The sequence below is a fragment of the Oncorhynchus clarkii genome, chromosome 2 (assembly GCF_045791955.1).
Source record: "Oncorhynchus clarkii lewisi isolate Uvic-CL-2024 chromosome 2, UVic_Ocla_1.0, whole genome shotgun sequence".
NCBI classification, from domain to species: domain Eukaryota; kingdom Metazoa; phylum Chordata; class Actinopteri; order Salmoniformes; family Salmonidae; genus Oncorhynchus; species Oncorhynchus clarkii.
This window is the reverse complement of record NC_092148.1, coordinates 87,876,339-87,888,613: the sequence shown is the minus strand read 5'-3', so window position 1 is coordinate 87,888,613 and position 12,275 is coordinate 87,876,339. Positions and strand designations below refer to the sequence as shown.

At 43.6% G+C, this 12,275-nt stretch overlaps 1 protein-coding gene across 2 annotated transcripts in view; it reads left to right on the top strand.

Annotated features, from left to right (window-relative positions):
* LOC139375749 (rab GDP dissociation inhibitor beta-like) overlaps positions 1-12,275 on the top strand; it is a 28,752-nt gene that overhangs the window by 3,349 nt on the left and 13,128 nt on the right. For both annotated transcript variants that reach the window (XM_071117568.1, XM_071117574.1), the window contains exons 3-9: positions 332-431; positions 608-742; positions 1,655-1,853; positions 2,318-2,449; positions 2,724-2,823; positions 7,657-7,828; positions 8,186-8,330. In XM_071117568.1, the coding sequence (XP_070973669.1) occupies positions 332-431; positions 608-742; positions 1,655-1,853; positions 2,318-2,449; positions 2,724-2,823; positions 7,657-7,828; positions 8,186-8,330 (983 nt within the window). The remainder of the gene's footprint in view (positions 1-331; positions 432-607; positions 743-1,654; positions 1,854-2,317; positions 2,450-2,723; positions 2,824-7,656; positions 7,829-8,185; positions 8,331-12,275) is intronic.

The following is a 12,275-nucleotide window of genomic DNA, read 5'->3' as shown; positions in this document are numbered from 1 at the left end:
AACAGGTGTAGTAGACCTTACAGTGAAATGCTGAATACAACAGGTGTAGGTAGACCTTACAGTGAAATGCTGAATACAACAGGTGTAGTAGACCTTACAGTGAAATGCTGAATACAACAGGTGTAGTAGACCTTACAGTGAAATGCTGAATACAACAGGTGTAGTAGACCTTACAGTGAAATGCTTACTTACAGGCTCTAACCAATAGTACAAAAAATGAATTAGGTGAACAATAGGTAGGTAAAGAAATAAAAACAACAAGTAATAAAAAAGTAATAACAAATAAAATGTTTAATCATTCCTGTTTATTTTTTTACTTGTCCCCCTCCAGTTGTACAAGCGCTTCAGCCTTCCAGGTAAACCTCCGGAGTCCATGGGAAGAGGTCGGGACTGGAGCGTGGACCTCATCCCAAAGTTCCTGATGGCCAATGGTAGGAAAGCAATATGGCATTCTAGATACAATACTGAGTGCAGGGTTGTGTTTATTAGCCACCACACGGGGGAGGGACTGGAACAGGAAGGGACGAACTGGCCCTGTCCAATAAGAAATGTTTTCCGTTGCATGCCCTAATGATCAGGTCTCTTTTCCTCTCTCGGCTGTACCCAGGTCAGCTGGTGAGGATGTTGCTGATCACTCAGGTGACCCGTTACCTGGACTTCAAGGTGATCGAGGGCAGCTTTGTCTACAAGAAGGGAGCCATCTACAAAGTGCCTGTCACTGAGACAGAGGCACTGGCCTCCAGTGAGTGTATATACACTAAGTGTACAAAACATTAAGAACACCTGCTCTTTCCATGACAGCTCTCACCTGGTCAGTCGAAGATCCCTTCTTGATGTCACTTGTTAAATCCACTTCAATCAGTGTAGATGAAGGGGAGGAGACAGTTTTTAAAGAAGGATTTTTAAGCCTTGAGACAATTGAGACATGGATTGTCTATGTGTGCCATTCAGAGGGTGAATGGGCAAGACAAACGATTTAAGTGCCTTTGAACGGGGTATGGTAGTAGGTGCCAGGCACACCGGTTTGTGTCAAGAACTGTAATGCTACTGGGTTTTTCACGCTCAACAGTTTCCCATGTGTATCAAGAACGGTTCACGACCCAAAGAACATCCAGCCAACTTGACACAACTGTGATCAACATGGGCCAGCATCCTTGTGGAATGCTTTCAACACCTTGTGGAGTCCATGCCCTGACAAATTGAGGCTGTTCTGAGAACAATAGGAAGGTGTTCTTAATGTTTTGTACACTCAGTGTATATCAATGGCATTCTCAGATGCTTATTCCTATAATATTATGCCATTAAGCACAAAGATACTTACAGTACAGTGAGTGCATACATTTGTTGGTATGTATATGCTATCTTCTCGGTTGATTATTTGTTGATGACCTATGCTCCCCAAGGAGAAAAAGTTAAGTCTAGTAAGTCTTATTCTATTAACTTATGCTATAGCTATACCACTTAACCAAAGCTTTTATCCCAAGAAACTTACAGTATTTCTGAGCGCATCCATTTGTTTTGTATGTGTATGCGACCCCCACAGGAATGAAATTCACAATTGAACCCACAACCACACAGGACCACATTCTTAGTCTAATTTCAGACCACAGTAGCTTTTTCTATTTCTGTCTGACTGACTTTCCTGACACCTCAGGTTTGATGGGAATTTTTGAGAAGAGGCGGTTTAGGAACTTCTTGATCTTCGTTGCCAACTACGACTTGAACGATCCCAAAACCATGGAGGGTGTCGACCCCAACAAGTCGTCGATGCGTGCCCTGTACAAGAAGTTCAGCCTGGGCCAGGATGTGATGGACTTCACTGGTCACGCCCTCGCTCTCTACAGGACAGACGAGTAAGTGGCTTTGTCTGAAATAAGACAAATATAGGCACCCAAATTATTATTATAATAATAATAAAATGATATGTGTGGATGTTTCTTGTGTATTAGGGTTACTATACATGTGGATGTTTCTTGTGTATCAGCGTTACTATACATGTGGATGTTTCTTGTGTATCAGCGTTACTATACATGTGGATGTTTCTTGAGGTTTTATTTAGTGTTTTATTTACTATTATTTATTGTGAGAGCTCGGGGTGAGTACGATGTTTGTCCTCGACACTATTAGAAACTTGAATGATGGGAATTAATAGGATGGGCGACTGTCCACTGTGTTCAGGCAGGTACACATAATTAAAGGGGTGTCAAATCTAAAATATGTAACATCTATAAACATTTATAAGCATTTTTGATGTTTTATTCGGGAACATTTTAACAAAGTAACTGTGTTACAATCTAGTATTTGTGTGATCTCTCAGGTACCTGGATCAGCCCTGCATCAACACTATCAATAGGATCAAACTGTACAGTGAGTCTCTGGCCAGATATGGCAAGAGTCCTTACCTCTACCCTCTCTACGGCCTGGGGGAGCTGCCACAAGGCTTTGCCAGGTAAGATGACTTTGTCCGTATTATGTAATTGTTCCTAATTAATCAAGAATTCCTGCTTTTCTGACGCTATCGTTTTCAGTACATACTAGAGTTGAAGTTAACCTACTCCCAAACCAATATCCTACTGATTTCAGTTGTTCTGATCGTATAAATCATTCTAGTTCTGTGGTTCTGATCACATCCCTGATTTGACTGTTTTTAGCCTTTTGCTTAACTAACCCATCCCATGCTCGACCATTCACCAGTGTCTTTGACTTGACTTCTCTCCCTCTAGGTTGAGCGCTATCTATGGTGGCACCTACATGCTGAACAAGCCCATAGAGGAGATTGTTATGGAGAATGGAAAGGTGGTGGGGGTCAAGTCAGAGGGAGAGGTGAGTTTTTGTCACATTTTTGCCTCATGTTATAATTAAGCAATAAGACCTGAGGGGGTTATATGGCCAATATACCACTGCTAAGGGCTGATCTTATGTATAACGCAACTCAGAGTGTCTGGACACAGCCCTTAGCCGTGGAATATTGGCAATATATCACAAACCCCTGAGGTGCATTATTGCTATTATAAACTGGTTACCAACTTAGTTAGAGCAGTACAAATATCTTTGGGATTCATACCCGTGGTATCGGGTCTGATATATTTTTGGTCATGTAGTGTATGCGGACACCTGCTCGTCGGCATTAATATGGAGTTGGTCCCCCTTTGATGCTATTACAGCTTCCACTCTTCTGGGAAGGCTTTCCACTAGATGTTGGAACATTGCTGCAGGGACTTGCTTCCATTCAGCCACGATCATTAGTGAGGTCGGGCACTGATTTTTGGGCAATTAGTCCTGGCTCACAGTCGGCATTCCAATTCATCCCAAAGGTGTTCGATGGGGTTGAGGTCAGGGCTTTGGTGCAGGCCAGTTCTTCCACAGATCTCGACAAACCATTTCTGTATCGACGTCGCTTTGTGCATGGGGACATTGTCATGCTGAAAAATGAAAAGGCCTTCCCCAAACTGTTGCCACAACGGTGGAAGCACAGAATCATCTAGAATGTCATTTAATGCTGTAGCGTTAAGATTTCCTTTCACTGGAACTAAGGGGCCTGGCCCGACCCATCAAAAACAGCCCCAGACCATTATTCCTCCTCCACCAAAATGTACAGTTGGCACTATGCTTTCGGACAGGTAGCGTTCTCCTGGCATCCGCCAAACCCAAATTTGTCCAGTCGGGAGTGCCAGATGGTGAAGTGTGATTCATCACTCCAGAGAACGTGTTTCCACTGCTCCAGTGTCTAATGGCGGTGCGCTTTACACCACTCCAGCCGATGCTTGGTATTGTGCATGGTGATCTTAGACTTTTGTGCTGCTGCTCGGCCATGGAAATTTCATTCATGAAGCTTCCGATGAACAGTTATTGTGCTGACGTTGCTTCCAGAGGCAGTTTGGAACTCAGTAGTGAGTGTTGCAAACAAGGACAGACGATTTTTAACGCACTACGCGCTTCAGCACTCAGCTGTCCCGTTCTGTGTGGCCTACCGCTTTGCGGCTGAGCCGTTGTTGCTCCTAGACGTTTCCACTTCACAATAACAGCACTTACAGTTGACTGGGGCAGCTCGAGCAGGGCAGAAATTTGACGAACTGACTTGTTGGAAAGGTGGCATCCTATGACGGTGGCACGTTGAAAGTGACTGAGCTCTTCAGTAAGGCCATTCCACTGTCAATGTTTGTCTATGGAGGTTGCATGGCTGTGTGTTCAATTTTTTTTATACCTGTCAGCAACAAGTGTGGCTGAAATAGCCAAATCCACAAATTTGAAGGGGGTCCAGATACATTTGGCTGATAGCCGTGGTACAGTATATATACAATCAGCATTCAGGGCTTGAACCACCCAGTTTATAATGATTGTTTTCTATTAGTTCCTCACGGTGAATGTCTTTTGGCATTGTATACAACTGGCAAAATTTGAATGGTTCCAGATGGCGGTTCGCCATCTCTTACATGATCTCTTACAGAGATGGTTGCTTCACGTTCTTAGGAAACTATGTATTATTTCTTACACTGTTACTCCAGGAAATCTTAAGTCTTATTACATAAAGCCGGGAAGAACTATTGGATATAAGAGCAACGTCAACTTACCAACATTACCACCAGGAATACGGCTTTCCCGAAGCGGATCCTCTGTTTGGACCACCACCCAGGACAATGGATCGGATCCCAGTAGGCGACCCAAAACAACGGCGCCGCAGAGGGGGCAGACGGAGAGGTCTTCTGGTCAGGCTCTGTCGACGGGCACATCGCTCACTGCTCCCGAGTATACTACTCGCCGATGTTCAGTCTCTTGACAACAAGGTAGACTAAATTCGAGCCTTCCAGAGAGACATCAGAGATTGTAACATTCTCTGTTTCACGGAAACATGGCTCATACGTTATCAGAGTCGGTACAGCCACCCAGGTTTCTTCACGCATCGCGCCGACAGAAACAAAAATCTCTCTGGTAAGAAGAAGGGCGGGGGTGTATGCCTTATGATTAACGAGTCGTGGTGTGATCATAGCAACATACAGGAACTCAAGTCCTTGTTCACCTGACCTAGAATTCCTTACAATCAAATGCCGACCGCATTATCTACCAAGAGAATTGTCTTCGATTTTAATCACAGCTGTGTATACCCCCCCCCCCCCCCCCCCCCCCCGAGGCTGCATTCATTGTAGCTGGGTATTTTAACAAAGCTAATCTGAAAACAAGGCTCCCTAAAATCAGCATATTAAATGCCTGACTTGGGCTGGCAAAATTCTGGACCATTGTTACTCTAACTTTTGCGACGCATACAAAGCCCTCCCTCGCCCTCCTTTAGGAAAATCTGACCACGACTCCATTTTGTTGCTCCCAGCCTATAGACAGAAACTAAAACAGGAAACGTCCTTGCTCAGGTCTGTTCAACGCTGGTCTGACCAATCTGATTCCACGCTTCAAGATTGCTTCGATCACATGGACTGGGATATGTTCCGGATAGAGCAAGTTTATTAGCAAGTGCATCGGTGATGTTGTATCCACGGTGACTATTAAAACCTTCCCCAACCAGAAACTGTGGATTGATGGCAGCATTCATGCAAAACTGAAAGCATGAACCACTGCTTTTAAACATGGCAAAGCGACTGGAAACATGACTGAATACAAACAGTGTAGCTATTCCCTCCGCAAGGCAATCAAACAAGCTAAGCGTCAGTACAGAGACAAAGTAGAGTCGCAATTCAACGGCTCAGACACAAGGCGTATGTGGCAGGGTCTACAGTCAATCACGGATCACAAAAAGAAAACCAGCCCCGTCACGGTCCAGGATGTCTTGCTCCCAGACAGACCAAACAACTGCTTTTCTCACTTTGAGGACAATACAGTGCCACCGACAGGCCCTCTACCAGAACCTGCAGGCTCTCCTCCACCGCAGCCAATGTGAGTAAAACATTTAAATGTGTTAACCCTCGCAAGGCTGCCGGCCCAGACGGCATCCCCAGCCGCTTCCTCAGAACATGCACAGACCAGCTGGTTGGTGTGTTTACGGACATATTCAATCAATCCCTATCCTAGTCTGCTGTTCCCACATGCGTCAAGAGGGCCACCATTGTTCCTGTTCCCAAGAAAGCTAAGGTAACTGAGCTAAACAACTATCGCCCCGTAGCACTCACTTCCGTCATCATGAAGTGCCCTACCTGACACCCTAGACCAACTCCAATTTGCTTACCGCACCAATAGGTCCACAGACGACACAATCGCAATCACACTGCACACTGCCCTAACCCATCTGGACAAGAGGAATGCCTATGTAAGAATGCTGTTCATCGACTACAGCTCAGCATTTAACACCATAGTACCCTCCAAACTCGTTATTAAGCTCGAGACCCTGGGTCTCGACCCCGCCCTGTGCAACTGGGTCCTGGACTTTCTGACGTGCTGCCCCCAGGTGGTGAGGGTAGGAAACAACATATCCTCATCACTGGGGCCCCACAAGGGTGCGTTCTCAGCCCTCTCCTGTACTCCCTGTTCACCCACGACTGCGTGGCCATGCACGCCTCCAACTCCTCAAGTTTGCAGATGACACGACAGTGGTAGGCTTGATTACCAACAACGACGAGACGGCCTACAGGGAGGAGGTGAGGGCCCTCGGAGTGTGGTGTCAGGAAAATAACCTCCCACTCAATGTCAACAAAACAAAGGAGATGATCGTGGACTTCAGGAAACAGCAGAGAGATCACCCCCCTATCCACATCGACGGGACAGTAGTAGTGGAGAATGGGGAATTTGTTTTTTTGTTCCTTGGCGTACACATCACAGACAAACTGAAATGGTCCACCCACAACCTCAGGAGGCTGAAGAAATTTGTCTTGTCACTGAAAACACTCACAAACTTTTACAGTTGCACAATCGAGAGCATCCTGTCGGGCTGTATCACCGCCTGGTACGGCAACTGCTCCGCCCACAACCGTAAGGCTCTCCAGAAGGTAGTGAGGTCTGCACAACGCATCGCCGAGGGCGAACTACTTGCCCTCCAGGACACCTAAACCACCCGATGTCACAGGAAGGCCCAAAAAATCATCAAGGACAACAACCGCCCAAGCCACTGTCTGTTCACCCCGCTATCATCCAGAAGGCGAGGTCAGTACAGGTGCATCAAAGCTGGGACCGAGAGAATGAAAAACAGCTTCTATCTCAAGAACCTCAGACTGTTAAACAGCCATCACTAACATTGAGTGGCTGCTGCCAACATACTGACTCAAATCTCTAGCCACTTTAATAATAAAAAATTGGATGTAATAAATGTATCACAAGTCACTTTAAACAATGCCACTGTATATAATGTTTACATACCCTACATTACTCATATGTATATACTGTACTCTATACCATCTACTGCATCTTGCCTATGCCGCACGGCCATCGCTCGTCCATATATTTATATGTACATATTCTTATTCATTCCTTTACACTTGTGTGTGTATAAGGTAGTTGTTGTGAAATTGTTAGATTACTTGTTAGATATTTCTGCACGGTCGGAACTAAAAGCACAAGCATTTCGCTACACTCGCATTAACATCTGCTAACCATGTGTATGTGACCAATAAAATTTGATTTGATGAACTTAACCCTGAACCTATCCTAAACCCACCCTCACCTGAATTATAAACCCTTATAAACCCTAAACGCTACCATCTCGCCTTTCCTCTCTAGATAGCCCGCTGTAAGCAGCTGATCTGTGACCCCAGTTACATCATGGACAGAGTCAGCAAAGTTGGCCAAGTGGTCCGTATCATCTGTGTCATGAGCCACCCCATCAAGAACACCGGCGACGTCAACTCCTGCCAGATCATCATCCCTCAGATCCAGGTCAACAGGAAACATGGTGAGACCCCTGGATACTAGGGTACCTAGCCTACATAAGGACTTCGTAACACATTTATAACCCATACATACCCACATTCATAAGCAGTACATGAGCATTTCATCAATTCTTGTGTGTGTGAAATTAAGTTGCCACTGTTGTGACTTTTTTTTGAATGGCATCGTCTGTGTTCATTCGGAAGAAAACAGAAACAGGGATGGTCTACCTGGAAGAAACGCAGATGGGTTTTTTTTTTGGTTTTTTTTTCTGTTTTCAAAACGTTTTGCTACTTTTTTACACCCTACTGAACACAAAGCGGTGGAGCTTAGTTGAGGGTGTTTGTCACTGGTCTGGTCTCTTTTTTTGTTGTTGTCGCAGACATCTACGTGTGTATGATCTCCTCGGCCCACAACGTGGCAGCGCAGGGCAAGTACATTGCCATCGCCAGCAGCGTAGTGGAGACTAACGACCCAGAGAAGGAACTCAAGCCAGCCCTGGATCTCCTGGAGCCCATTGAACAGAAGTAAGGATTTTGATTCTATGTTGCTATACTGTACTCTACTATAAGATACACTGTTATACTACTGTACTGTTACACTAGTGTCTAGTTAGTAAAGGGTCTTCACTGACATTTTCAACCTATCCCTGACCCGGTCTGTAACACCAACTTGTTTTGAGTAGACCACCATAGTCCATGTGTCCAAGAACGCCAAGGTAACCTACCTAAATGACTATCGCCCTGTAACACTCATAGTAAAAATGTGTACAGTTGAAGTCGGGAAGTTTACATACACCTTAGCCAAATACATTTAAACTCAGTTTTTCACAATTCCTGACATTTAATCCTAGTAAAAAAATTCCCTGTTTTAGGTCAGTTAGGTTCACCACTTTATTTTAAGAATGTGAAATGTCAAAATAATAGTAGAGAGAATTATTTATTTCAGCTTTTATTTCTTTCATCACATTCCCAATGGGTCAGAAGTTCACATACACTCAATTAGTATTTGGTAGCATTTCCTTTAAATTGTTTAACTTGGGTCAAACGTTTTGGGTAGCCTTCCACAAGCTTCCCACAATAAGTTGGGTGAATTTTGGCCCATTCCTCCTGACAGGGCTGGTGTAACTGAGTCAGGTTTGTAGGCCTCCTTGCTCGCACACAGTTAGGGTTCTGCCCACAAATTTTCTACAGGATTGAGGTCAGCTCCCTGCCATCCAGGACTTTAATACCAAGCGGTGTCAGAGGAACGCCCCCAGACTCCAGTCACCCAAGCAATAGACCGTAATCTCTGCTACCGCACGGCAAGTGGTAGCACCAAGTGCACCAAGTCTGGAAACAACTGCTTAATAAGACAGCTAAATAGCTAATCAAATGTCTAACTGGACATTTCATTTTTTTTACTAACTCTTGCACTGACTCTAAGCACACATACTGGACTCAACCCACACACTCGCACATACTTACACCAACACACACATACTGAAAGGATTCATTCCCCTTGACTTATTCCACATCTTGTTGTTACAACCTGAATTCTTAATGGATTTTTTTTTTTTTACCTACAGTGCCTTGCGAAAGTATTCGGCCCCCTTGAACTTTGCGACCTTTTGCCACATTTCAGGCTTCAAACATAAATATATAAAACTGTATTTTTTTGTGAAGAATCAACAACAAGTGGGACACAATCATGAAGTGGAACGACATTTATTGGATATTTCAAACTTTTTTAACAAATCAAAAACTGAAAAATTGGGCGTGCGAAATTATTCAGCCCCCTTGTAGCGCCACCTTTTGCTGCGATTACAGCTGTAAGTCGCTTGGGGTATGTCTCTATCAGTTTTGCACATCGAGAGACTGAAATTTTTTCCCATTCCTCCTTGCAAAACAGCTTGAGCTCAGTGAGGTTGGATGGAGAGCATTTGTGAACAGTAGTTTTCAGTTCTTTCCACAGATTCTCGATTGGATTCAGGTCTGGACTTTGACTTGGCCATTCTAACACCTGGATATGTTTATTTTTTTTTAACCATTCCATTGTAGATTTTGCTTTATGTTTTTGATCATTGTCTTGTTGGAAGACAAATCTCCGTCCCAGTCTCAGGTCTTTTGCAGACTCCATCAGATTTTCTTCCAGAATGGTCCTGTATTTGGCTCCATCCATCTTCCCATCAATTTTAACCATCTTCCCTGTCCCTGCTGAAGAAAAGCAAACCCAAACCATGATGCTGCCACCACCATGTTTGACAGTGGGGATGGTGTGTTCAGCTGTGTTGCTTTTACGCCAAACATAACGTTTTGCATTGTTGCCAAAAGGTTCAATTTTGGTTTCATCTGACCAGAGCACCTTCTTCCACATGTTTGGTGTGTCTCCCAGGTGGCTTGTGGCAAACTTTAAACGACACTTTTTATGGATATCTTTAAGAAATGGCTTTCTTCTTGCCACTCTTCCATAAAGGCCAGATTTGTGCAATATACGACTGATTGTTGTCCTATGGACAGAGTCTCCCACCTCAGCTGTAGATCTCTGCAGTTCATCCAGAGTGATCATGGGCCTCTTGGCTGCATCTCTGATCAGTCTTCTCCTTGTATGAGCTGAAAGTTTAGAGGGACGGCCAGGTCTTGGTAGATTTGCAGTGTTCTGATACTCCTTCCATTTCAATATTAGCGCTTGCACAGTGCTCCTTGGGATGTTTAAAGCTTGGGAAATCTTTTTGTATCCAAATCCGGCTTTAAACTTCTTCACAACAGTATCTCGGACCTGCCTGGTGTGTTCCTTGTTCTTCATGATGCTCTCTGCGCTTTTAACGGACCTCTGAGACTATCACAGTGCAGGTGCATTTATACGGAGACTTGATTACACACAGGTGGATTGTATTTATCATCATTAGTCATTTAGGTCAACATTGGATCATTCAGAGATCCTCACTGAACTTCTGGAGAGAGAGTTTGCTGCACTGAAAGTAAAGGGGCTGAATAATTTTGCACGCCCAATTTTTCAGTTTTTGATTTGTTAAAAAAGTTTGAAATATCCAATAAATGTTGTCCCACTTGTTGATTCTTCACAAAAAAATACAGTTTTATATCTTTGTTTGAAGCCTGAAATGTGGCAAAAGGTCGCAAAGTTCAAGGGGGCCAAATACTTTCGCAAGGCACTGTACCCCATGATGATAAAGTGAAAACATGCCTTTAGAAATGTTTGCAAATTTATTGAACATGAAATATTCAATATCTAATTTACTTAAGTATTCATACCCCTGAGTCAGTACTTTGTAGAATAACTTTTGGCAGCGATTGCAGCGATTACAGCTGTGAGGCTTTCTGGGTAAGTCTCTTATTAAGAGCTTTCCACACCTCGATTGTGAAAAATTTGCCATTTATTTATTTTATTTTTCAAAATTCTTCAAGCTCTTTCAAATGAGTTGAATTTCTCCCAGTATCTGGTGGAAAGCATACTGAACCAGATTTTGGAAGTGCTTAGCTCCCATTCTGTTTACTTGCTATATCCTGAAACTGTAACGGCTGTTGTGGGTTGAAGAAGGTGAGGACCAAGGTGCAGTGTGGTAGTACGTGTTCATCTTTATTTATGAATTGAACACTGAATGAAAAAACAACAAGAGAATGAACGAAGCAGTTTTGTCTGGTACAAAAACAGAAAACAACTACCCACAAACACAGGTGGGAACAGGCTACCTAAGTATGGTTCTCAGAGACCACGATTGACAGCTGCCTCTGACTGGGAACCATACCAGGCCCAACACATAGAAATACAACACACAGAACAAAACAGAATGCCCACCCCAACTCACGCCCTGACCAAACCCAAATAGACATAAAAAATAAACTAAGGTCAGGACGTGACAAACTCCCTAATCCTTAATGATTACAAGCATATCCATAACATGATTCATCAACCACTATGCTTGAAAATATGGAGAGTGATACTCAGTAAAGTGTTGTCTTGGATTTGCCCCAAACACAACTTTTTGTCCTGAATACAAAGTGTTAACTGCTTTGCCACATTTTTTTGCCGCATTTTTTTGCAGTATTACTTTAGTGCCTTGTTGCAAACAGGATGCATGTTTTGTAATAGTTTTATCCTGTACACGCTTCCTTTTCACTCTGTAATTTAGGTTACTATTGTGGAGTAACTACCCTGTTGATCCATCCTCAGATTTCTCCAATCACAGCCATTAAACCTCAACTGTTTTAAAGTCACCATTGGCCTCATGGTGAAATCCCTGAGCCCCCCCCCCCAGCAACTGAGTTAGGAAGGATGCCTGTATTGATACATACATTTTTTTAATCCATTTAGCAATTAGGTGCCCTTTGCGAGGCATTGGAAAATCTCCCTGGTCTTTGTGGTTTAATCTGTGTTTGAAATTCACTGCTTGACTGAGGGACTTTACAATTATGTGTGGGGTACAGAGATTAGGTAGTCATTCAAAAAAATCCATGCAATTTATAATGTGACTT